We start from the raw sequence: 25844 nt of genomic DNA on the forward strand, positions 1-25844 counted from the left end.
AATGTCATGTTGTAATTTTCATTTGTAGTTCAGCAGGCCAATTTTCCTCAAATATGCATTCTGACCTGAGAATCAGAATTGATTTAAACAATCAATTTGAGGTCTGAAATCTCTACAAGATAGCTTGTAAACATTCCAACTTGAACACAGGGTCAAATTCCATGTGCTTTTTTTCCCTGTGACTCTTTGTGCGCAGCACCACAACTCGTCAGTCCGTAACCAGCGGAAATAAGAGAGCCATTGTTGGAAGTAAGTAAGAACCTTATTTGCATTTATTTGTCCTGTTCCAATATTGTGTTGGTGAAAACTATGAAGTAGTCCATGTGTTTCCGAATATGTTGTGGTTGTAATATTTCATTGAAAGCTCTACGTGAAAACAGACACCCTTTGAATGCTGGTTATTCTGAAAAGGAGATGAGGGTTTCTAGTTTTCTACCCATGCTTATGAGACTCTTTAATAGATTAACCTCATGATGTTTCTGTTGTTGCCACTCTGGCATTAATTCTTCTGGAGTATAATATCTGCGTTGGTGTCTTTGCAGGTGTTGTTCTGCTATAAATGATCCACTGTCATTCTTATTTGGGAATAAAAGAGTGAGATAAACATTACAAATTCAGCATCAATCTTTGAAAGTGAAAGGATTTTTCTGTTTTTAGCAGTTCTTGGGAGACAAGAGAGTCCATTGAGTTATATCACCTCACTCCACTGGAGTTTCCTCCACTTTCACATGTATCAGAATGGCTCGGCCCTCAAACAAAGCAGCACACGCCGTCCCCCCTCACACCCTGACTCGGCTGGCACGAGAGTGGCTCGCAGAGGACACGCCAAACTTTGACCTGGCAGGAGTGTCCGTGGGGTCGCAGGAGGTCGAGGCGTGGTTGCTGTGTAAAACCCCACGCAGCGTCCTGGCGGGGAGCCCCTTCTTCACAGCAGTGTTCGCCGAGGTTGGCTGCAGGGTGGACTGGATTCATCAGGAGGGAGCTGAGATTGGTACGAATCAACACATTGTCTTCCAAAGCACCAATATACTAGATTAGAAGTATATTGTCCTTTGAACAAAAGATACAGGACTCAGACTCAACTACATGGTGTAGCTAGAAAGTTTTATCATGGAAATCTATCCATGCGGTTGACTTAAAAGTAAGAATATTTCAGTTTGTGCGGCATCACTTTTATGTAAGTTTGGTGTCTCTCGCGAGTCTCCCAATTTAGTGACAGGGCAAAACACTTTAACCCTGTTTAATCAGCTCAAGATGCCTCTGTTTGCCTTTTCAAAGGTCGACGACTAGCTGCTTGGACCTGCATGTATAAGGTTCTGGTCATTTACATTACTTACGTGGCACGCTGCACCTGTGTTACTTAAACTTGCTGCCGTCTGGTACCTGGCCAAGTTCAACCCACACTCCCCTGTTACTCCGGACCCTGCATGGGTTTCCACTGGCTGTTAACTGGTTATGGTTCTGGTAACTCCAAGCTCTAAACGCTCCAAAGTTTTTGCCTCACCTTCACAGGTCAGGATTCCGTCACGTTGACGGCTGTGGTTCGAGGCCCAGCCAGGTGCCTCCTCCTCGGGGAGAGGCCGGCTCTCAACTGCCTGGCCCGGGCCTCGGGGATCGCCACGCGCTCTTCTCTGCTCCAGTCAACCGCCACAGCCAGAGGTTGGCCCGGAGAAGTGGCCGGCACGCGCAAAACCACACCGGGCTTCCGTCTGGTGGAAAAGTACGCCATGCTGGTTGGCGGCGTGTCCATGCATAGACAGGACCTCAGTGGAATGGTGATGCTGAAGGACAACCATGTCTGGGCATCAGGAAGTATCACACAGGTGGGTGGCAACAGTTTTTTTTATTGACAAAAAACAAAAAACTTTTGCAAGTTTAGCATGTGAGAAAGAAAAAAAGGAGGCATTTAAATTTGTCATTTTTATTAAAAAAACAATATCCACTGTTGAAATTTAATCACCAATCTGTTTCTAGCATTCACATATTTTATTTTCAAAAGCATGTATTTTAGGATCAAATTAACTACATTAAGAAAAAATACGTTTTTTTTACAGGGTTCATGGCATCAGTCTGGCAGGTATACTTGAAAAAAAACTCAAAAATAGCCACCTGATCATTTATTATTTTCATAGAAAAAGATTTGGATCCAACCATTACATCATAATTACAATGGAGAGTTCAAAAAGGTTAAAAACTCAAATGACTGTTTATGGACATAAGTGGCGTCTTTTTAGGGAAGTGTGGTGTCTCTACTGTTGAAACCAGTTGACCGAGACGTGCAACTGTCCTAAAGCATCATGTGCTTCAAACTACAAAATATTACCACTGTTCGTTCTCTAGGCAGTGAAAGCTGCCCGGTCGGTGTCCGGCTTCAGCAGTAAGATTGAGGTGGAGTGCCGCTCTGAGGAGGAGGGCAGGGAGGCGGCTGCAGCCGGAGCAGACATTGTTATGCTGGACAACTTTCGACCTCGGGTAAAGATTATGAAAATAACACAAGCGGTCACTTCTTTTAATTGCCTGGTTTGAACCTACCCTCCCACTCAACCACTAAATCAGGCAATGCATCTCTACTCCACATGTCTCTCACTGTAGGAGCTCCATGTTGCAGCTTGTGCACTGAAGAAGGAGTTCCCAACACTCCTGATCGAGGCCAGCGGAGGAGTGACTCCAGAGAACTTGGCTACGTATTTTTCCCCGCATGTTGACATTATTTCTCTGGGCTGCATAACACAAGGATGCCCCGTTGTCGACTTTTCTCTCAAGGTTCAAAAAGGTTGATGACAAATCCCAGAAAAATGTTGCTGACTTTTCTTTTCACATCAGCTATCTTCTGTCTCTAATGGTCAAGCAACCACTAACATCCCGTTTCCTCACTGTGATTAAAAATAAAATGAAAACAGAAACAAACTTGTACTGGGATCAATGACAATTGTTTGTATTTCTTCAAAAAGAAAATATTGTTTGCTGCATTGCCATAGAGTCACAGTGATATCAAATAAATACAGAATAAAGGGACAATTAAGGAAAATTAAAAGGATTTTATAGGTTAGCAGGCAATCTATGATATGGCCCAAAGGAACATTTTTGTTGTTACCTAATTTTTCCAATATTGGTGTCAAGCAACGCCTGAAATTTTGTCCGTTTTCCAGGTTTTGAGGTTTAACATCTGGTGTTACTCCACAAAATAGAGATGAGATCTATCAATTGAATAATGCCACGATCACCTTGAATCTACATCAGACCATTGACTTGATTATTTTCCCCCCTTTTCAGTAAAATGTTCTTCTGTTGACTCAGTTAACGATATATCCACAAAAAGGACTGCATCCGAATTTGATCAGACATTTTACTTGAGGAACTAACCAACAACACCCATAACAATACGGTGTAAACTGAGGGATTTAGGAGTTAGAAAAGAAAACGGAAGAAGTAGAATTAGATTTTTTCTTTTGCTGACAACTTTTCTGTGCAAGCAGAAGTTTCACAACCACCTGCTACGGAAACTCCCCAGTTTAGAAGCAAACACACACAGGATGTAAAGTCACATGTCTTGAGAACAAGCTGCAGTGCTGTAAGACTAAGAGAAGAGTGATGAGAAAAAATGCACGGGCGGCGTCGCATCTTTCTGCTCACCTATATGGTGGCTGTTGGTAAGATCTCAATTTTTTCTAAATGTGGGGGGATTGTTGTAGACAATATTCATCTGTAAAAGGAAGGATACGGACGTTTAATAATTGAGGAGAACGACTTGATGGTTATTTTGGGTGAGCTCCTTTTGGGGGGTAAAATAATAAAACAAATATTGCATTGCTTGTAAAGTTGTAGAACCATTTAATGTTTTTATTTAAATGTTCATGATACAGATATACATACTCAATCATTTGGTTCTCAAAATTCAGTTTGATGTAATACTGAGCTTTTGCAAAAGCTCAGGAAATCGGTTGTGGTAAACCTACTTTTTACCCTAGAATGGTGCCAATAGAAATGAAGAAAATGTCGGTTTTATAAAGAAACAAATTGTTTTTAAAATGTTTATTCTTTTTAAATGTTGAGCAGCACAACTCTTTATTTGCCAGACGGCAGCAAAAACAAACAAACATACATATTCCCAAACTTCAGAACAAAATAACAGAAAATGACTAACATCACAACTTAACAAAGTCATTTAGGTGAGAGGATGTGAATTGTCAGCTCGTTAATCATCGATCTCGCTGATGGGTGGATGTGACCTTCTATGGTAGCGTCTGTGTGGAGTGGAAATTCAGATGTGTGTGTTGTGTAGTGTTAAAGCGCCTTGAGTTGTTGGAAGACTTAAAAAGAATAGCCGTACTTTTGCCATTCTATTCAGTAAAATTTGAATATTTTATCTTTTTCTCACAAATTGCAGCTATCACTGTCTCTTTGACTTTTAACATTGATACAAAAAATCCAGATGTCCGTAAGGGGGAAAAAAAGGATTTCTTTGGATACAAAGTGCTTCAAAGTGCGGACAAAAGGTAAGTTTCATATGATGAGTAGTGTTTGCAAAATCAGTTATGAAGTTAGAGAGAAGTGTTTCACTTTCTTTGGTGACAACTGTGGTGGTTATGTAAGGCCAATAAAATAAATGAACCACCCAACAGGATAATCGTAACTGCACCGCTGCAGCTAAATGGATCCGGGGGAATATGTACATTCAACCAAAACGAAACAAACAAAACTGACTGCTTCAACGTAGAAGGTATATAAATCTCATATTTTTAATATTATACGATGGATCCTTCAATAAAAAATGTTTTTTTTCGCAGACCAACAAACACCAGTCAAGCTCTTTGGTCTGTCAATAGCTGGAAACTCCAACCGCTCCAGCTTCACTGTGAGAGAAAAATCCCAATGCTCAATCATTTCTTTAAAATAGCCAATACACTTTCTCTGTGGCTTTGAGCAAAACAAATCAGTGTGATGGATTAATATCTTTCACCTCATGCGTTGGATTCTAGGTGTGCAGTCCAAGTCTAGTCCATGAATGTAATGGGAACTCCTATGTGAACAGCGTGTGCTACAACATGACAAGTCAACTTGAGCCAAACTCCTCTTTCAGACCTGCTTTCCAAGGTAAACTTCCAAGTTTAAACTTCTACAACTCTTTTGTTACAACTCGTTCTTCCGCGCTGAAATATGTTCTCAACGCCTTTGTCCTGACTAAAAACCCTTAAAAACTTGCCCTTTTTTCAGAGTGCACAAAAAAGACAGTGGACCTTGTCTTTTTAGTCGATGGATCATTGAGTATGTCCGATAATGAGTTCAACCAAAACAAAGACTTTATAGTAGATATAATGAACACCCTTAAGAACTCTTCAATCAAGGTTTGTGTGTTATTGGAAAATTAAAGCATTCATAGCAGCTGTTTGTTGAATCATATAGATATAAAGTTGAATACTGCACCTTATAATATTGTATGTTTTTATCAGTTTGCAGCAGTTCAGTTCGCCACAGTACCTCGAACTATTTTTGACTTCAACGACTACCAAGCTGGTGGTGATCGCGCGAAACTTACAAATGAAGAACATATGAAATTACTCACCAACACACACCAGGCCCTCACATTCGTGTTGTAAGTTACATCACAAAGTTCTCGGATTCTAAATAAATAACGTTTAAATATTAAATATTTTAATGTTACTTTTACATCTGTTTCAGGAAGGAAATCTTGGAAAACGACGAAGCAGGTGCTTCTGCGGATGCAACCAAAGTTGTGGTACTAATCACGGATGGAGATCCCACCGATTCAGATGGAAATGGCATCGTTAAAATATATGATGATAAAAACATCATTCGCTTTGTCATTGGGGTAAGCTGTGCTTCGATCGATGATCCCAATAGTGGTACATCTTTTCATTCAGCTAAAACACAAGCACATGTAGTGCCTCATGCTTCAACTCTTACTACTGTATCACTGTGAACACATTACAGTCAGACAAAATGTCAGAACATTTTAAAATATTTTGTCCCGTAAAATCTGAATGAATTCCTGTTTTGAGATTCTACGAAATTGTATTGATGATCTGGCTGTCATTAGGACTATCGGATACTGCACTTTTTTTCAAGAAGCATTCTGGTTTCAGATCAAAGCAGCCAATCTAGAAAGATTCCGAGCCATCGCTTCGGAACCAAAAGACAAAAATGCCTTCAAAATTGAGAACTATAACGGACTGAAAGATGTGCTGGAAAACTTCCAGAAAAAGATCTTTAAAGTGGAAGGTGATGTTAATTTCCTTTTTCTTGTATTACAATAATGCTACAAAATTCCTTTTTATCCACCCCGGTGAACCTTTGCAATAGCAACATAAAGTGTGAATGGTTTCTGTTTAGGCTCCAAAGTGGCTCGTGCAGGCGAAATGACAAATGAAATGGCTCAGAGTGGTTTCAGTGCTGCTTTCCACAAGGTGAAAAAAGACGTACTCTATATTTTATGCCCATAAGAAGCCACTACCACAACACTTGACCATACCTGCTTATTTCTGTTTAACAGGATGCATTGATCCTTGGTTCGGTGGGGTCAAACAGCTGGCGCGGGTCTCTCCAAGACCGTCGTGGACAAATAGAAACTCAAATTGAAGATCCACACATGCAGATGGACTCCTACATGGGTACAGAACATAAAGTTATCTCTTTCTTTTCAGATGATCTACTTTATCTTTTTTTTCTTATTTGGTTAAAGACGTTGTTGCTCCGCTTTACTAGAAGACAAGCTCGGCAAAAACGCCTCAGTTAGTTACCAATCTGACCATATGCGACTGACACTTGCAGGATACTCGGTTGCTGTGGGAGAGAAGAGCGGCAATCCTCTGTACTTCGCAGGGGCCCCGAGGTTCGAGCACAAAGGACAAGTTGTACTTTTCAGAGACACTGGCACGAAGTGGAACGCAACCCAAAACGTTTCTGGGGACCAGGTTGGTAACTGTCTTGAGAATTTATTTTTCAAATATCATTTTTTAATCTGTTTTCTACATTCCGAACAAAAAGGGTGCAATACTCTTAGCATGTGTATCTGAATCTGTCACTGCTTTTTTGTTGTACTATTAGAGCTATTGTCAAGACTTTTGTCAAGAATCTATGCTGTTTCTGAAAGAAGATATTTTTTTGTTTGTCAGACAAGTGCTGGGCGTGAAAGGCACATCATATATTGTGTGGTTGCAGGGTGAAACCAGACCACTTCCTTCCACTTGCACCACCTAGTTTTGCTTGTAGAAGAAACTGTGAGAAAATGACATTTATTTATGCAGGCTTTTCAAAAACGGTTAAGAGAGATACCTTTCTTTGAAAAATATTAATCCATCATACTGATTCGTAGAACTTTAATTATATGAACTTTTCAGATTGGTTCCTACTTCGGTGCAGAGCTGTGCTCAGTAGATGTCGACTCAGATGGCAACACAGATTTCTTGCTGGTGGGAGCTCCACTGTATTATCAGTTTCTGGAGAAGAAAGAAGGCAGGATCTACATCTACATGGTGACTGATAAGGTGGGCTGTGATAAATGGCTACGACTATGTGATGGTCAGCTCGCTACTATGACGTTCCACGATCTGCTGGTTTACAATGATTAATTGTTTTGGTTGTACTTACGACCACCCTCGTGAACCAGTGTGTGAGGTCACAGTGACTAAAATCTACTTGATATTCATAGTATATGTAAATATACTGTTGTTGTTTTTTTCAACAGATGGAATTGAAATTTGACCAGCAAGTGTCCGCACCATTCACGGGGAGATTTGGTTCCACCATATCCAGTCTTGCAGATTTAAATGGAGATCAACTCAGAGATGTAGCTGTTGGAGCCCCCCTTGAGAATGATAATACAGGCACTGTGTACATCTACCTGGGGGACAGACACAGAGGGATACGCAGCACTTTCAGCCAGGTGAGATAAACTGAGAAATGATATATTTTTAGCTTTGTCGCATTTTTTGAATAAAGGTAGTCGGCCCTATGCACACATGAAAGAACCCTTTGGTGACCGGTCACTCTGGAGCAGGTACTTTCCTACCCTCTTTTTCTAAATACCTAAAAATGAGATAAGAATTAAGCATTACTCAACAAGACGGTTAGACAAATAGATTTTTTTGCAAAAAGAAAATCGGGTCGGATCGGTAGAGAATTAGATCATCATCAAGGTATTCATCAATGATAGTTTTAAAAACCCGTATCTATCTCACACAGGGCATCTATCAGAGTAACTGAACACAGAACCTTCGAAACAACCATTATTCCAATGCTCATCATGCCCTGTCTATGTTATTCCAGAGAATTATGGGACAGGACCTAGATTCTGGGCTGAGATTCTTTGGTCAAGCCATTGACGGGGACATGGACCTTGGAGAGGACGGACTGCCAGATATTGCTGTCGGATCACAGGGCGCTGTGGTTGTCGTGCGGTATGGATATTGTGAACATCGTGTGTGTACCATTGCTACCTCCTACTTCCTCAAAGCAGGTCTTTATCTCAATGATGAGTTTTCACAACAAAAGAGTTGAGCACATTGCCTGAGAATCCACAAAACCCCACGATACAGTATACGTAGCAGGACAATCATCATGTGCTGCTTATGCTACATGCTGACTGTCTACATGAAGTCCTTGGCCTCTTTTTTAAATGAAAATAAAGTTGACATAAAATGTCATGTTGCCAAACCAGCAGCCATGAACAGTCCAGTGACAGACTCATGGCAGCTTTCTTCAACCAATCAGGTGTAAGGAGTATTGAAGAAGGGAACCTACAGAATATATCATGTGATTAATCATTTTCATTTATGTCTTCCAGGTCCAGGCCGGTCTTCAATGTCACTGCACGTCTGTCTTTCCTACCTAACAAGATAAGTATTGACAACATTGTCTGCCCGAGCGACGAAGATAGACCCTTGGAAATGGTTGACCTCACAGTCTGCTTTGAAATGGTAGAAACAACAAAGCTCAAACCAGGTACGGGCGTGACCCCATAAAGTTATTCATAAGCAGCCGCTGATACACCCTTTCAATATTGGAATCCTGATGTATGCTTTTGCAGCGGCAAGGAGCTCCAGCATGAACATCTCTTACATGCTCCATGTGGATCCATCGAGACTAACATTTCGAGGTTTCTTCAATAAAGCCAACAAGAAATCTAGAAATCTTATCTCCATCTGCGAACTGAAGGGCGAAAACACCTGCTTCAACTACTCCATCTACATGCCAGTATGGGGATCAATCGATAATATATACACCGCATAAACCAATGATCCAATGTACATCTATACATTCCATCCATGTCTCTATGCCCTAGCTAGTTATTCCTCGATATTTCTTTTAGCTCAATGTTGCTAATGTTTGTTTTTTTAACCATTTGATTTTGTCACCGTTTCAACAATATGCAGATGACTCGTATTTCTTTCTTTCAGGTATGTGTGGTAGACACGTTATCGCCAGTCGCCATGAAATTAAACTTTTCCCAGGTTGACAGCGAGCACATGAGTGCCGTCCTGAACAGTGACAGCAAAAGGCACGCCGATGTTATGGTATGTTCAGTGACAGGCTGCTTTGAGTCCTCGCAGGTTTTCTCTTTGCATGTGCGCAAATCAATCTGTAAAAAACGTTTTACACACAAATACATAAAGAAAAGGATCTAGGAGATGAAATGGAAATGGGTTTTTTGTACGGATTTGGCCATGACATTTGTCAATTTGTCTTTTGTTTTATTTTCAAGTTGGAATTTACCTTTAACACTGTGAGAAAAGACCGCCTACTGGAGACCGGGATTAGTCAAACAGTCGTATTTTTGCCCAAGCCAGCTTGACTTTTTTCAAGAAAGTTGAAATGACTTCTCTGATTAACTCAAACATCAGTACAACAATTCATAGGAATACATACAAATTTGTTGAGAAATGTTAGTAGTGGGCAAGGTAGTGGAGCGGTAAACTACCGTTGAGCCTTCGAGCCCGGCACGGCTAAAGTCCGGCACATTGATTGTGGTGAGAGACGGAAAGCGTAAATCCAGGGGCGAGGGCATTCCTGTTGTGTTTCAGTAAAATCATCAGAAAAATCATCTGTGTCCTCAAATAATGCTAAATGACAATTCGGTTTAATTGATACCGTTGTTATCTGGCTTGTTACGTATTTATGAATTAACTAAACGTGCCTTTTCTTACAGATTCCCTTTGAAATGCGGTGTAAAACACATAACATCTGCATTGCTGAACTTGACGTGGACTTCAACTTCACGTATGTATGCATTTAAAAAGTAGCACACAACGGTAACATTACATTATATGACCAAATGCACTCTCTGTCTCTCAGGACTCCAACCTTGTTGGTGGCAAAAGATAACTACTTCAACGTGACTGTTAAACTGTCCAACTTTGGAGATGATTCCTACCACACCGGCCTAACAATATACTATCCCCAAGGCCTGTCCTTCTCCAGGATGACTCTCGTAGAGGTAACTTAAAGGTTTAAGCGTTATATACACACACCTGTTAATCGGCTTGTTAAAGAAGAATATGAACACTTGCGTCAATGTCAGTCGGGGCTTCAGAAAACATTCTTAACTTACACAAATCTGTGTGTGTGTGTTCAGTTAGAAGAGTGCGCACGCGGCCGGCCTCCGAGTTCTGTTTAATGGTGCAACATGTAAATTCTGGCCAACATATTGATTTAGAACATTAAAAAAATTAACCAACATCACTAACCCTGTAGAATGAGTTTACAGTTTTGACGTTATGTTAATGTATAGTTATGTTTTGCTACAATTACTCAGTGAAATTAGCAATAACCTTATCTGTCGCAACAGCGTGTAGCACTGGTATCGGTTTAACTGTGAGTCTGTTTGTGAAATGTTGTGGTGAAATGTGGCACTGGTACTGGAAACTACCGCAGATGCAATTCAAAGTATTTTACCAGTAGCTTTGTGAGAACAGACTTTGTGTCCAAACTTTACAAGTGATTCCTTCAGATCAAAAGTGTCCCAAGTTCCAAGATGGTCTCTAATTTATCTTTACGTTCATTCCATTGGAGAATATTTGAGTAAGTTGTTGCTGAACTACTTGTCAGAAAAAACTTGTGTACATGAACACAATTCGTAAAGCACAATTATTCACTTGCTGCACCTCTTTTATTTAAGATGCATGTAAAGAACAACTAGTCAAAAGTCATGATTTTTCAATGCCACAAAGAACCTCTGCAGGAATGGAATTAATTTAATTAACTTCCCCTTAAGTCAAGTGCAAAACAACTGCACTTTCAGCACCACTAAAAGAGTTGATGACCGATTTGAAACCCATTCAAGATCGACATCGAACCATGAGAACAAATGTTATATTAGATCTTTAGACCTGAAAGATTATGCTAAAAACATACCAACTCGAATCCACACAAATATAGCATCAAAGTAAAACTTAACGCTTTTATTGTCTTAAAATAGGCTACGAGACCCACAGTCTACAGCTGTCAAGACATGGACGGAGTACTTGACAGAACCACATGTGGTGTAAGCCGTCCGGTGTTTCGCAGCCGATCAACCGTGAGTCATTTTGCAACACGACACTCTCGTTCCATACAGAGGTTTCACAAGTGTAGAGGTTTCACGTTTCCTGAAATGAAGAACTGGAACAAACCTGCTGAACTCTTGACATTTATAAATTGTGGCAACTTCTCGTTTAGATATTTCAGTTATCACTCACATCCAACATCATTGTCTGTTTTTCTGTGAAGGCAACATTCCGAATTTCTTTCCACATCCTGAATGACTATGAATGGGATGAAAGCATTACGATGAACGTTACTGGTGAAAGGTAGCGGCTTTCTGGTTTAATCCAAAACACTGATCAAAGACCAAACATTGTCAATGTATCACTAAAATACTATTGATTACTATCCTTACATATTTACTGTTTCAACATTCACAATAAATGCTTTTTATGTCCTCAGTGATAATACAAACTCCTCCTTAGCGGCTTTCCGGACCAAAAGTATCCCAGTGCAATTTGAAATTCAAATGGCAGTAATGGTGTAAGTGTCGCTTTCCACATTTTGGAACTTCTGCTTAGTCATTAGCATCATTTCACTTCTACATTATAATCCAACCCGTGGTTATATTATTCTGCAGCTACCTGCATGTTGTGATTGTCCTCTACGCTTTACAGGAAGGACGACCCGATCAACTATATGAACTTCACAACAGAGGACACTAGACCTAAAAAAATGTTCGCTATATACAAGGTGAGGCTTTAAATGAATGTGCAACAAGCAACTATCAAAGCTCATTTTGACCAATCGTTGAGAAGTTCACTGATCGAGCTGCAACTTTAGACCTGTATTGAATGTTTGGCCTCAAAAAACACTGACGCATCGTCATTACTATAAAAATTTTGTGAGGAAATTGCCACGGCTTACAGTTTCCTATTTACACATCCAGCAGGAACAAAGCAAAAGTAGCATTCATTTGGAGGTTTCAGTTCACTTGATAAACTCTTGAGGTCCCTTTCGTGAAAAAGTCCACCTGAATAAGTTGGTGGTGCATCACTGGGAAGGTAAAGGGGTTTGTGTGGATTCACTCAAAGAGACAAAACATGGCACTTGTGGGCCGGATGTTGGTGCGGGTTAAGCACCGGCACACAGCAAGAGGGTGCGATTCCCAAAATGTCTCTCTTAAAACTGTCTCTCGCTCTTTGCAGGTAGAAAATATTGGTTTCAAGAACTTTCCAGTCAACGTGTCCCTGATCTTCCCGACTAAACTGGAGCATGACTTCGAAATGACAAACTATCAAGTCCAAGTCCAGGAGGTAACTACATTTATTTGATCATACTGCTGCTTTCTTTGTGATTAAAATCACTGTTCTTAAATACCTTTTCAATTTTGTTTTGTTTTTTTAGAACAAAACTCAATGCTCAGGCATTAGTGACGCAACATCTGAAGTACGTAAAATATAATTAGTATCAAGCATTTCTAACTGAACATGTGGAAATTACAATTCCCCATAATAACATGAATTGTTGCTGTGTTTCAGTACTGTTCGCCAGAAAAATATTGTAAAATCATAGTGTGCGACACGTTCCTCCTTGAATCCTCCATTGAGTTCACGTTGTCAGGAGACGTACAATTCAGGGATCTCCAACAGCGCGCAGCAGTACGTAGCAATGCACACAGACAGAATACATACACCATTTAAAGTGGGTACTATTTCATGAATTGATACACTCTTACTTTGCAGAGTATGCCCTTTCTTACGCGGTATTGTGGAGATACCAGAGAGGTTAAATTTAAGAGCTGTATACATGTCAACTATGACAAGCAGCGATATGTGCTGCACTCCCATAAAGAACAGGTATGTCCACGTTTGACCAAAGTTACGCCATTTTAAATATATGACATTTGTTGTTGTTTAGGATAATATGTTGTATATATTAACAGAACTATGACTACATGAAGACGTCCAGCAACGATCCAACAGCGAAAGAGGTACATTCCTTTTAGTACATGAGCAGCCAACCTATTTTATCTACCACACATTTTATATTGTTGATCAAATATTAAGAAGCTACACTTATTTGCATGTTCTCTGCCAACAGACTGAAGTCCGGGTTGAGTTCATAATCCCCCCGGATAAAATGCTGATCATTTTAACTGGAGCTGGATTGGGATTGTTGCTTCTGATTATAATCACTGTCATCATGTTCAAGGTGAGTCGGCGCCCACATTTAATTACAAAACACAACTGAAGAAAAACCTCTGTGTGTCTTTTGGTCTAACGATGTTCTTGTCTCCTCCGTAAGTTGGGTTGCTTTAAGAGGAAAACGCATGGGGACTATGGAGAGCAGGAGGCCGACGACGCTCCTGAAGCGGGGCCTCCCACTCCGTCCACGTCCGCCCCCGCCAACCAGAGTGTCACCCAATCAGAGACTAACGGCAACTGTGACAAACCCTCAGAGAAAGACACGCTTCTTGGTGACGGAAACAACAGCACCGCTCTTCTGGCGGATACAGAGGTGGAGCTGGATTAGAGGGCTGCCTGCATTGTGAGACGCAGCAAGTTTATGGGCAACAGAGATTTGAGACATTTTAATGTTTTCTTAATGCTTTCTCAGCATTGTTTGTCCATCAATAATTGAGGTGGCTAAGTAGGAAACCTCAACTGTTAAATCCAAGTATGGTATCAGGAGAACAAAACTCTTAGAACAAAGTTGCCCCTGAAAACTCCCCACTTGTATGAGCGAGGACAATGAGCAGGTGACTGATTGAACACCAGACAGTGAAGGTGTTCCCACAGCCTCCACTGGGAGAACGTCATGGTCATTGACCAGTTGAAGGAGAGAGAACGAACATTCAGATGCCACAGACATGGATTAAAATCTCCTCTCCATCTAGAGCAAACTCTCATCAACTCTCATACAGGCGTCCGTAGCTACAAGAAATAACAAGATATGAACGCAAAATCTATGGGAAAACATTTACTTATCAATTAATAACATGGTGAAATGCTTTTATATATATTATTCATTTTAAAGATGCACTGCACACATAAGCATATTTCTTTGATGATACACATTTACTCTGTTGATTTAAATCATATTTGCTTTTGTTAAATAGGTGCAATAAGATATACTATGAATTTATTTTTTTGACTACCATTGTTTGGGTTCTGTACAGTATGTATATTTTTCTAATGCCTTTTATTTTATATTTTGAGGGGCAGTGTTCATGTATCAATGTTGTATCAAGGCACAAGTCTGCGATGTGCCAGTAGTAAACAAATTTTAAAAAACACAGGATACCCTTGTACTTGCAAGAGATGACATACAAAGATCTTCATTTTCCAATATAGAAGGATAGATACATATTGAAAGTATGTGTTGTGTCACGCTGAGCCTCCAAACAGATTAGACATTGACGTCCACCTGACGGGACGAACACCGTTCCTCAGATTTTCCCTCATCTTGTGCTTCGATGATGATGGAGGAGGAGAGCGTGGTGGAAAGATAAGATTCCCAAAATGTTCCTTAACTTATTTGACATATACCTTTGTCATTTGGGGATTCCCTTTAATTTATCTCCAATGTGTATAATCAATCTGTTGGGTTCTGAAGTTGGCAAGTCAATCAATTTATGGCACAACTTCAAACTTTAGAAGACAATAACTTTAGAAGGCAATGCTTTTTTAAGTTTATTTACTTGACACGGTCAAATATTGTATTTTTGAGGGCACAAAGTAAAATGTAATATACACTTGAAAAAATCTTTGTGTTGAATTGCAATTTTGATATTACAAGTCTTAAAACTGCATAAAGAATAAAAAATATGATTTAAACACGTGTGCTCTCTTAAGACAGCTGTCAAAACTGACCACGATGCAAACTTAATAAAGACCATGAGTGACATGGAAAAATAACCCAAGACTAATGTCCGAAGTGGAAAACAGAAGTTTCTAAAGTCTTGAAAAGGTCTTTTAGTGGGGTGACCTCCACGTCCCCATTGACCAGCGGCACTCCCTCTGATGCGGGTTTCCGTTGTTGCCCCGCGTGACGCTGCCTCGGCGGCGCCACTGGTATGCGCAGCATGTTGTATGCGCGCCGCATTTTTTCACCTGGAGATCAGCTGTTCCTGGACTGCAGAGGGAAGATCCCCCGGTTGCCTCTGAGGGATTTGTGCAATATTTTTCTCAGTGGGCGGTCGTGCCGGGAGTCTCGAGTCTGAAGATTGCAAGCAGCACCGGGAGAAAAGAGGCACACAGTTAAGAGCAGCCACACAACATCCAGAGTAATGTTGGATACAACACAACTCAAACTCTAGAGCTTGAGATTCCTAAAATCACGCCCAAAGCATCCAAAGTGTGTTTAAATTCACGTACAGAATGTTTCTGACCAACATTAACTACGACGTGGTCATTTCTCCGGGGCAGATTTGGTCATTTGGGGGTTGTAGGAAACCCCGTGCTTTTGCTCTACCTTCAACCCTTTCTCCAACAGGGAATGTTGGTAAAGGGTGGCAGAATATTACTTTGTTTTATGAAGTAAAACTATAAAAGTGAAACAATAATACTGAGCAGTACATGTTTTACATTTAATATTCAGAAGGGAAGAGTGAGTAGAAAAGGGACATTTAGGGACATTGTGCGGATTATCTGCACAATGTCCCTTTTCCAGGTGGAGCTTTCTATTCAAATAAAATGTTGGATATTTTATTGTGTAGTTTGAGTCAAAACTGACGCAGCAAAGTAACAGGGAGCAGTTTTTCAGTGACAATTAGTACTGCACTATTATCCTTCACAGTACAGTAAATTGTGTACAGTCGAGTTGCATAGTGTTAGTTTAGGGCACCAAGGAGTTGCTTGGATGCCGGATCGGTTTAGTCTTTTATCCAAACCAGTTTGTAGTAGAGCAGTGCTGAGTGTCTTTTACATGAATGTCTCTCAGAAGCAGAAACTCTGCTGGCTAAACAGTCAGCCTGCTCTGAACGCGCATGTTTCCCAAACGGCCCAGCACAAGCTCATATAAAATCTCCTCAATTGGAATGAGTAAACATTTTACCTGAAGCGGCCCTCATCCGAATACTGTCCTGTAGCTCTTGATACTATTGGTAGGGGTTCAGAGTCAGGAAGAGACTCTTCAGAACTGAGCCGGCAGTGTCTGCGAAGTGAGGCATTAACAACATAAGTCAGGATTTCCCGGTACATTTGGTATGCGTTGATTATTCCCATACCTTTGCGGGATGCAGCGTCAGGCGGCTGCTGCGGAGAATGGGCTCTGGTTGGACTGGTAGATATCTCCCCGAGAGATTCAAGGATACAGACAGGATTAAGCTGCCGCTTCAAAGGGCCATTCGTTTTCTCCGTTGAACAGTCTGCACTTTTTGTTTTAGCATCAGAAGACAAACAGGAAGATCTTGTTGCACCAGAGATTTCTTTGACAGATCTAATCTGGTGTTGGAGAGTTGTCTTTAAATTAGAGGCCCTTGGTTTGGAGTCTGAGAAATGAGATGTATTATCAACTAACTGGTTTGACTGTTGAGAGGAGGAGGAAGTCCTTGAAAGATCTGGCTGAGGGGCATCACTGAGAGGAGCAGCAAAAAGCCTGAGGAAGGAGCTGGCAGGAGCTTTAACACCTTTACTTCTGGAACCTGCAGGCTGTAGAGCAGGACAGGAAGACTGAATAAAGTCTTGAGGACAAGAGGAACTTGGTTCAGAATCTTCTATAGGCTGCAGATTGTCAAAAAGGGGGCTTGCGAAAAGGCTATGAATCGTTTTTTCGGGGGTCTCTTTACATTCAACTGCAAGAGCACCGTGATGTGCCGTCTCACTACGGCCCTCTGCTCTGATCTCAGATGGACAAGGTCGTTGTGCGTCATGGCTGAGGACGGCTTGTGGCTTTTTAGAGTACAGGCGGATCTCAGTGGGTTGTTTTTCTACAAAATGATGACTGCCAGTGTTTGCAGAATGACTTGTCTTAACGGAGCTGGTGACAAGTTCCACAGGAGCAGCAGCTCTACATTTAAAGTCTGGGAAACCCGAAGGGGAAAAGTGCTTTCTTGGGGCTTGTGGGTCAAATGTCACAACAGGCCTCAACTCTGTAGGATGTTTGGAAGTAGATGTCCGAGTTAATGGCTTAAAAAAATAGCTTTTGCTATTTGTGCATCCAAAAGGAGGAGCACCTTCACTTTTGCAGGCTGTAGTAGACTCATCTGCTACGTTCACAGTAGAATGCAGCAACTCCAACTTGACTTCATCAGCCACTCTTCGGGCAGCTTTCATGGAGTGTGGCACATTGCTACCTTGTGTCTTGTTGTGTGTGGAGGCCAGAGGTAGACTTGGGATGTTCTTTGAAAGCAGACTAGTGTCTACATTGAGCGATGACAGGCCCGTGAATTCCTTCCCCTGGGAATTATTAACGTCCTTTCTGGGATTTATTGAATGCAAGACAGTCTCCTCTTGGGTTTCTGAGCTTGGTATAGGAACAGGGATCTCTGCAGAGTCAGCTTTTGGGGTATAGGATACAGTTTTTGCAGCATAAAGGGTAGGTGTGTGTCTAAAGGTGGAGTTTTCCACTGAATTAGACCTGAGAACAGCATCCACTGAGTATGGAACTTGGATTTGGTTTGAAAGGACTGAACTGCCAGATTCTTCACTTCTTTGAGATGTAAAGAAACTAGGGAATGGTTTGAAAAGTTGCGGTCCAAGGACTGCTGCAACTGAATAACAAACTGGCTCCTCGTGTTGAAGGTCACTTGACGGCAGGATGTGAGGTTGGGCAACATCAGCTGCATGTGCCGGGGAAGCTTCCTCGTGGTCATCAGCCAGCTCTCGAGTCTCACAGAACACGCTTTCCTTCTCAGCATTGGTTTCTCCGCTGTTGTAAAAGTTAGGCCTAAAAAAATAAAAATATCAGCATGGTATGAATGATTGATGCAATAATTACATGAATGTATTTGCAGAATCACATCGACAATTTCAAGTTTGTGTGTGCGTACCTGAGTGGGTGCACAAGTTCATTAGAAGTCCTGATTGGTTCCGACATTTCTGACTCATCTTTGTTCTCTGGCTGTCCGGACGACTCCTGCTCAGCTTTCTTTGCAAGTGCATTGAGTTCATCATCACGTTTTAAAGCCTGCGGTGAGAAGAAGGGAAGACTGATTTGTAATTTCCGCACACATCAATGGCTATGAAACATTGTCATGAAAGGATTGTTACACACGTCATGTAGCAGCTTTTTTGAGGCGTCATTAAGTGGCTCGTGGGAAAACCGGCAATCTTCTCCTTTAGAGCATTTTCCGTGTTGGTGAAAGAACTTGCAAGGAAAGGACTGTGCAACTGAGTAAAGGAAATATTAGATATTTGTTTCTGGCAAAGAGTACAATACTTATCACTGCAATGAGTTTATGAAAAAATTGCGATTTCATTGCGGTTCAACCAAAGGATATTATGCATGTATGGGCAGGTCTCCCCCTTTAAGCAGAATCCTTGAACGTAAAACTTGCACACTGCTTGGATGAGATTGTTGTGTCCTTTAACATGTTCCAGCTGGCATTCGCCTTCCTGTGTGCAGTTATAACCACATTCAATAAAAGGCAATACAAACAAGAACAACACGTGTTTCTATGTTGTGAGTTAGTTTAAACATGTCAACATTGGTAACATATCACTTTTTAAACACATACATACACACAACATAACATAACCTGCCTTGATGCACCGTCCCAAAAGGAAATGCCGACAGATTAACCGCCCATTGGCCAACACGGCGTTCTGGTCCTTAAACTCCTGGGTCATCAACCTTGTACGTTGCGCTCGGAAGTCCTGAGCGGAAAGATAAGCATAATTTAAAAAATTCACAAGTATGTTAATTAAAAGAATTCACAAACATGTTAATAGAGCCATGATGAAAAGGTTTTGAAGGAAGCATTTTCTTTTCGAGACTTGTTCTGAACCCCTCAAGTTTAGACTGATTCCTCTGTATGACCTACAGAAGTGCACAAGAACATCAGCAAGTAGCCATTTTTATCAAATTACTGACCCCATTTTAAGTATTTGGGGGTTTGGATTCCAATACAGTTATCCCTGTTTTGATTGGACATGCAAAGGGGCTAAAAATATCGTAGCCGACCCCTCTCAGCCCGGACAAAATCAGTTCGTGCTGCTTCCATCTGGCAGGAGGCTGAGGTCCAGCAGGACTAAGGCCTCCCGCCACACAAACCGATTTTTCCTGTCGGCAGCCGGACTCATCAACAGAGCCCGGTTCCCCCACTGACTGACTGACTCTGACATCCCCCCCGGTCACTCCCTTCACCCTCCATTTGCACATAGACATACACATACACTTGTCATTTTCACTTGTCACTTTCTGTTCGCTGGTGCGCTTTATTTTTAACTTTTTATTTTTTATTTAAATTCATATTGTTTTGTCTTATCCGTCTTGCTGTCCATTGTTCCAAGTCAAATTCCTTGTATGTCTAACATATTTTAGTAATAAATGTTCCCGATTCCTAATCTTGAATGCCTCCTCTACCACAACAGTGGGTGGGCATGGTGACTGTGTGCTTTGATTCAAGCTGCAACAGATAACTGGCCGATGCTCTTGCTTACCTGCTTGTAATTTGTATTTTGTCTGTATCTTCCACCTTGTCCTCGAGTAGGTTGAGTGTGAGAGCTTCCACCTCTATTGGCAGGTCTTCCATCCTTCTGTTGCTGATTTTTTTGGCGCTTTGGCTTCTTTTTGTGCGGTTGCTGTTGTCGCTGCTGTTGTCGTTGGTGCTGCTGAAATTGTTGTTGCTGCTGCTGCTGTTGATGGTGGTGTTGTGGTGGTTGTTGTTGCTGCTGCTGCTGCTGCCGCCGCCACCGCTGCTGCGGCTGCTTGTTCACCTTGCGGCTATTTTTAGTTGTGTAATTCTGACCTATGTTATTGTGGCCAGCTTTATAACTTTGATCAGCGTTGTGTACGGCCTCGGAGGCATCTTCATAGAAGGACGTAGCATAATTACTTCTGTCTCTCTGGGCTTCATGACATAGCTTCTGTGGAATGAAAATGCATCGAAATCAAATGTCAATGACATGCATTTTGATATTGAAAGTCAACCTTTTGAAGTTTGGGAAGTACAAATACATGCTGTGCAGACGAGCAGCACAAACCGTTTGGGGTTTGTATTTAACAGCATTGGCTAAGTGTATCACATACTGGAAAAAGAGTGTATCTACAATGATACAGATATCTAGAGCTTTCCATGTGATGTAATGGTCAACAAAATCATCTTCAATATTAAAGATTGAAAATAAGCAGAGAGGATTATCACTGGAAACAACTGGCATAAAATGGGCTCAACAATGGACAGCAGGGCTCAGAATATCTTTAGTATGAGTGAACAAGGGTGCCTGCGATGAGCCCGAAGGAAAGGAAAAGGCAGCTTTTTTTCTGCAGAATGTGAGACACCTTAATTATTCCTGCACCCTATACATATAAATGGATTCCGTTTTTTGTCAGTGCCTTTGTTATGTTAATTAGCAAAATGCAACTAATTAAACAGCATCTGGTTTCCTGGCCTGTCGTACCATGACAGGTAAAAGTAAACATGAATCTCACCTTTTCATAAGGTTCAGTGTGCTCCACTGGGATTTTCCTTTTTCTGGCATTGTCTCTTTGACCACTCCCAGCCTCGGTCCTGTAAAACAACATCATTATTATTATTTAATGAATGCCATGGTCATAACATAAACGTCAAAGCTAACTAGAAATCGTTAGGAACCTTTACCAGTGTGTTAAGGTGGGTGGACCAGAGCTCGTGACACCGTCAACGACAGCAGCTAGTCCCGTGAACAGGTTGGAAAAAGCCATTTTATTTTTAACAAAAAAAGCTGCATTAGTCTTCACCGGGTATCCCTTGACTGTTTAGGCCTGAAATTCAAGTTGGATTTGCAGCACTTAAAGGTGTGGTTCACATGGCTTACTCCATCGCTTGCGCGTAATTTCTTGTTCCGTGTTTGAGATAAACGTACCGGCTCTGGACTGTACCAAGTGTGGACGGGGGGGTAGAATACCCTGGCACTTTATTCAAAAACGTTTTTATTTTGACATGCGTTCTGGTGAATTCGTGAAACGTCATCAGTCGCATTCTGAATACTGGTCCAATTCTAGAGTCCGCGTCCCTTCGAGAACGGCCATAAAACTCGGATAGGACTCAACCCGCCCCTTATAATACCGATAATGCATCGGAGCCGACGTCATGTCCGTTCTTGTGAGAGCGACATATCCCAGAATGCATTTCACCTCAGCAACAGGAAACAATGGCAGAGGAAAAGAAACACAATTTTAAATACTACTAGATTTAAGAATTTGATTGTTTCTTACAATTGCAAATTCCATATGTTTTAAAATATTCTCTGCCGGTAATGTGTGGGTTGGCTCATGTAAACCTTTCATGACTTAATGAGACACTTAAATTAAACAAAGGATTTATAATCATTAATATTATCAGTAACATCTGTGCTTTTTCTAGAATGAGTCAAACGTCTGACGCCTTTGACCATCTAAATGTTTTATGCCATTAGATAATGGAATGACTCACTAAAATTTTACCCACTAGTAATATAATGTCAGAGAAAAGTGCCAAGAAGTATTTCATGACTCAGTTTGTATCATTTTGAGGCTTATTTTACATGTTATTTTATCCGTCTTTTGTTTATGAAGCCTTAATTTTTCACCCATTACCTCTCTTTGACACTCCGACTGCCTGGTTGTTTTATGTCCCCCAATTTGAATTGTGCATGTTCCTTTGAGAAAATAAACTGTGCTTTGTGAAAATCATGGTCGTACATGAAAAGTATCTGCTGTTGGGTCTTCCTTGTTGAAATCATCAACTTTAGCCCAAATATAACCTTTTCAGGAAGTCTGTTGTTTTGTACCGTGAGTACACTTTTCTTAATTTCCCCATTGTTCTAGGTTACAATACCTTGCGATTTGGGTAGGCTGAAGACTGACTATAAACTAAACCAAAATATAATATGATGTGGTCTGTACTACAACACCCACAACAGTCTCTTTTAAAAAAAAAGGTTCTATGGTTTCGGTTAAAATCAAATCCAGTCTTTCCAGTTCTAGTTGACACTGTCAAGAGCAATTCACTTTAAATTTGAAACGTGATTGAATCGGCTGAATGGCGAACAGGCACTCTGCCTGGTTAATCAGAGAGAATGACAAAATCTGATACAAGTCAAAAGGACGAGATAGAGGCTGGACTTTGTTCTTCCACATAGAAGGCTGTCCCTGTGTCGCGTTCAAAGTGCAGGGCACACAGAGTTTGATTTTTTTCCTCTGAGTGTGCTAGTTGCCCCTCAGTCTCTCAACTCTTTAGTGTCGATATTGAGCTGTCTGAGCTGCAGGATGACCCGTTGGGCCCACATCGCTCCGCTCCTACTGGGTCTTCTCATCCACGGTGCTGTCAGTCAAGATGCTGAGGATCCTGCTGTGGCACCAGCGCAGGGCCAGGCCGCTGATGGCTCACAGACGGAGGAGGATAACGCAGAGTGGGCAATGAATTCCATCAGAGGCAGCTTTGAGTCGGTCGGCGGATACTTTGATTCAATGCTAGAGTTCATGGGCGGACGTGATGGAGTGTGCCAATACCACTGTCGCTACGGTAAGTCGGTTAAATGGATGAGTAAGTATTGTTTAAGGTTAGAAGAATAGCAGTGATATATCATTTTAGAGGTTGAAGATATTTGATCATTTTATTTTAATTGAAAGGAGGAAATGTAACATTGTTCTCCTGAACACTTATAACATGCAGTGGAAAAGGTTAGTCTTGTGCTGATGTTGTACGATCCGGGTAAATCCACCCTAACAACAATAAAAGTTCTTCAAGAGAAGAGGAAGACAGAAAGCACTTCCTTTTTAAAGTCATTGATAAATGTGATAATGAGTCTGACGATCTCTTGAATGGAACAGCAACGTAACATTATAAAAATCAATAATAATAATGCAATGACACTTGCATATCACCGGTGTACTTATCATAGCCGTTATCATTTGGAAGAGGGCCTGGATGTGGACTATGAGCCCGGAATGATTCATGCAGTGACTGGGGAATGTTACTAATAACATGCTGTATGAAAGGACCAAATAAGTAACCTTTGGCACTATGAGCAGACGTGGGTCAACTTTAAACCCATGAGGTTTCTAAACTGTGGTACATGACACACATCTGATGTTGAGTTTGGTTCCCCTTAAAGGTAAAGATCCTCTTCCTCGTCCTGGTTACCAGATGGCAGAACCTAATGGATGTGGCTCCTACATCTTTGGTCTTCCTGTTCCAGAGGGGGTATGCTTCTTCTGTCTGTTTAGGCCAAAGCCGTGTGGATATATGGAACTTGGACATTTTATTGATATAAAAGCCTGAAACTCACTTCCCATGGGACAATCCCAAACTTAGCACTGTGATATTGTTGCTTCCCCCATTAGATTGTGCTGACTTTGCATTATATTTCAGTTAGTTAAAAGTTATGGCAAATATTGGCTAGTGAAGTAATGGCCTGCACCTTAAAGATCTATGATCCATGTCTACTCTTTTCAAAACTTGCAGTATGGTTGCACCAGAGACGTGTTAATTGGGAAGTAAAGACCTGATACAAATAAATAATTGATGAATCTTTGCATTCACTAAAACACACCTTTATGGACAACGGCACACACAAAAGAGGATGGCTTGGACATGATTATTTATGTTTGTTTTTCGTCCAATGTAAATCTTGAAAGACAACAATCAATTTTATAAAATGCACAATAAATATATATATATATATATATATATATATATATATATATATATATATATATATATTCGCTAGGGATAAATGTTTATATATATATAACCATTTATCCCTGAAAGTCTTTATTTTGCTCGATAACGTAATCTGTTTTGAGTGATATTTGAGAAATAACCACGTGTGAATCCTCACCCTGCTGTTTACCAGATGGACATGGGCATCCCTGCCATGACCAAGTGCTGCAACCAGCTGGATATGTGTTACGACACTTGCGGCTCCAACAAGTACCGCTGCGACTCCAAGTTCCGCTGGTGCCTCCACAGCATCTGCTCGGACCTGAAGAAGAGTCTTGGCTTTGTGTCAAAAGTTGAAGGTGGGTTTTTTGTATTTTACACAGAACCGAGTTACTGATCCCGACTTTGCATCCAATGCACCATTCTGCCTCAACTTCAATTTTAATGATTCAACATCTGATTTGAGTACACGGTCTACTTTCATACAGTGACTCAGTAACTGCCTGAGTGAACAGCTTAAAAAGATGCCATGATTACCAGTTAGGATACTTATCAGCATTTTTTTTTTTTATTTCCCTCCGTGGCAAAAGCGGTTGAGCCCGGAAAAGTTCCCAGCTGGTTTGGGAATCTTTCAGGAGCCTGTTGCATCCCATTTTGAAAGTTACGCCCCTTCCTCAAAAAAAGGAGCCAATATTTAAATTAAATTTTAATTTTTATGCAAGCAACTGAAATCCTCAAGTGATTAAAACCTACTAAGCACTGATAAATCAGAGATTAACTGCTTTTAGAACATTTAAAATGTCATCTTCTTCTGCCCTCTGCTGACGGCCACTCGTGCCTCTGCACCTTTCTCTCCTCAGCATGTGAAACGGTAGCGGACACCTTGTTCAACACAGTGTGGACTCTGGGCTGCAGACCCTACATGAACGGCCAGAGAGCCTCGTGTTTCTGTCCAGGAGAGGAGAAAGATGAACTTTAAAGCATGAAACACTCTCCTATTTATAGCAGTATCAACTTAGCAGGTCTTGCAAAGACGACTGTGTGACTATTTGAGTAACTTATTGTTCTGGTTTTGTTCAAAATGAAGACGTAATTGTTAAACAGTTCAACTTTGTCGCAACCCAAACTGTATTTGTTTATTTGTCAATAGTGTTTTTGTTTAAGCACAAATGTTGGAAAAGAAAAGCAAAATGATTGTGATTGTGAATTTATCTTAAAGACCGATACACACGTATTACATCTTGTACTTGATGTTCTGTAGGAATAAATGTTATGGAAACATGCGTAGATGTGATTATTTCATTTCACTTATGTATTACCTACACGTTGAGCTGGACAAAAGTGTTTTTATAATTCAAAAGCGAGGAGGTTATTTTGTGTTAACTTAATGGACTTCAATGAGCTCGGATTCATCAGGCTCAGCTGGTCTGTTTGTTCTACTTAAGTTAACTTGTAATTAATGTCCACAGTTTTGACCCGGTCAGAATGACCTCGAAAGAGAACTGCACCAATTTAGACTATAAATAAAAATACCATTTGACCCAGACACTATTAAAATAAAAATACATTCCTCATC

The 25844-nt window shown here is 40.9% G+C and overlaps 4 protein-coding genes across 7 annotated transcripts; 3 read left to right on the forward strand and 1 right to left on the reverse strand.

The window, feature by feature from the left end:
- Positions 1-151: 151 nt before the first annotated feature.
- Positions 152-2907, forward strand: LOC120825701 (nicotinate-nucleotide pyrophosphorylase [carboxylating]). 4 transcript variants are annotated; one of them, XM_040187483.2, is made up of 5 exons: positions 152-249; positions 658-991; positions 1513-1823; positions 2341-2472; positions 2593-2907. In XM_040187483.2, exons 2-5 carry the CDS (start codon positions 739-741, stop codon positions 2776-2778), a joined length of 882 nt encoding a protein of 293 aa, XP_040043417.2. In that variant the 5' UTR covers positions 152-249; positions 658-738; the 3' UTR covers positions 2779-2907. The 4 variants fall into 4 exon arrangements, with proteins under 4 accessions (XP_040043417.2, XP_040043418.2, XP_040043419.2 ...); XM_040187484.2 differs by having other exon boundaries at positions 157-249; positions 661-991; XM_040187485.2 differs by having other exon boundaries at positions 159-249; positions 738-991.
- A 591-nt stretch (positions 2908-3498) lies between these two features.
- LOC120825683 (integrin alpha-M) lies at positions 3499-15317 on the forward strand. Its single transcript, XM_040187434.2, has 31 exons — positions 3499-3650; positions 4388-4496; positions 4623-4720; positions 4788-4855; positions 4980-5094; positions 5215-5345; positions 5451-5593; positions 5680-5830; positions 6105-6240; positions 6352-6425; positions 6512-6629; positions 6790-6932; positions 7359-7505; positions 7706-7903; positions 8287-8417; positions 8804-8961; positions 9047-9213; positions 9417-9533; positions 10166-10236; positions 10312-10453; positions 11435-11533; positions 11725-11804; positions 11941-12021; positions 12156-12231; positions 12687-12794; positions 12886-12927; positions 13020-13139; positions 13224-13337; positions 13424-13471; positions 13582-13692; positions 13786-15317. Exons 1-31 carry the CDS (start codon positions 3602-3604, stop codon positions 14011-14013), a joined length of 3573 nt encoding a protein of 1190 aa, XP_040043368.2. The 5' UTR covers positions 3499-3601; the 3' UTR covers positions 14014-15317.
- LOC120825685 (uncharacterized) lies at positions 14446-21721 on the reverse strand. Its single transcript, XM_078108938.1, has 10 exons — positions 21245-21721; positions 21076-21154; positions 20085-20510; positions 19181-19298; positions 18922-19033; positions 18697-18805; positions 18473-18609; positions 16709-18369; positions 16537-16635; positions 14446-15699 (listed from the first exon to the last, which is right to left on the reverse strand). The coding sequence occupies exons 1-9, from the start codon at positions 21325-21327 to the stop codon at positions 16580-16582; spliced, it is 2781 nt and encodes a 926-aa protein (XP_077965064.1). The 5' UTR covers positions 21328-21721; the 3' UTR covers positions 14446-15699; positions 16537-16579.
- Positions 21722-22722: 1001 nt separating this feature from the next.
- On the forward strand, positions 22723-25551 carry LOC120825705 (group XIIB secretory phospholipase A2-like protein). The gene is made up of 4 exons (XM_040187487.2): positions 22723-23128; positions 23721-23809; positions 24462-24627; positions 25129-25551. The coding sequence occupies exons 1-4, from the start codon at positions 22873-22875 to the stop codon at positions 25245-25247; spliced, it is 630 nt and encodes a 209-aa protein (XP_040043421.2). The 5' UTR covers positions 22723-22872; the 3' UTR covers positions 25248-25551.
- Positions 25552-25844: the final 293 nt, after the last annotated feature.

This window comes from Gasterosteus aculeatus, chromosome 9, assembly GCF_964276395.1.
Source record: "Gasterosteus aculeatus chromosome 9, fGasAcu3.hap1.1, whole genome shotgun sequence".
In the NCBI taxonomy this organism is placed as follows: domain Eukaryota; kingdom Metazoa; phylum Chordata; class Actinopteri; order Perciformes; family Gasterosteidae; genus Gasterosteus; species Gasterosteus aculeatus.

Excerpts from the sequence above, each read along its gene's own strand:
- LOC120825701 (XM_040187483.2), top strand. The coding sequence starts at position 739 with ATGGCTCGGCCCTCAAACAAAGCAGCACACGCCGTCCCCCCTCACACC. Across the intron at positions 992-1,512 it reads TCAGGAGGGAGCTGAGATTG|GTCAGGATTCCGTCACGTTG; the intron begins GTACGAATCAAC and ends TCACCTTCACAG. Across the intron at positions 1,824-2,340 it reads CATCAGGAAGTATCACACAG|GCAGTGAAAGCTGCCCGGTC; the intron begins GTGGGTGGCAAC and ends TTCGTTCTCTAG.
- LOC120825705 (XM_040187487.2), top strand. The coding sequence starts at position 22,873 with ATGACCCGTTGGGCCCACATCGCTCCGCTCCTACTGGGTCTTCTCATC. Across the intron at positions 23,810-24,461 it reads GTCTTCCTGTTCCAGAGGGG|ATGGACATGGGCATCCCTGC; the intron begins GTATGCTTCTTC and ends GCTGTTTACCAG. Across the intron at positions 24,628-25,128 it reads CTTTGTGTCAAAAGTTGAAG|CATGTGAAACGGTAGCGGAC; the intron begins GTGGGTTTTTTG and ends TTCTCTCCTCAG.
- LOC120825685 (XM_078108938.1), bottom strand. The coding sequence starts at position 21,327 with ATGGCTTTTTCCAACCTGTTCACGGGACTAGCTGCTGTCGTTGACGGT. Across the intron at positions 18,610-18,696 it reads CAAAAAAGCTGCTACATGAC|GCTTTAAAACGTGATGATGA; the intron begins GTGTGTAACAAT and ends TTCTCACCGCAG. Across the intron at positions 18,370-18,472 it reads GAACTTGTGCACCCACTCAG|GCCTAACTTTTACAACAGCG; the intron begins GTACGCACACAC and ends TTATTTTTTTAG.
- LOC120825683 (XM_040187434.2), top strand. The coding sequence starts at position 3,602 with ATGCACGGGCGGCGTCGCATCTTTCTGCTCACCTATATGGTGGCTGTT. Across the intron at positions 4,856-4,979 it reads CCAACCGCTCCAGCTTCACT|GTGTGCAGTCCAAGTCTAGT; the intron begins GTGAGAGAAAAA and ends GTTGGATTCTAG. Across the intron at positions 8,418-8,803 it reads GGCGCTGTGGTTGTCGTGCG|GTCCAGGCCGGTCTTCAATG; the intron begins GTATGGATATTG and ends TATGTCTTCCAG.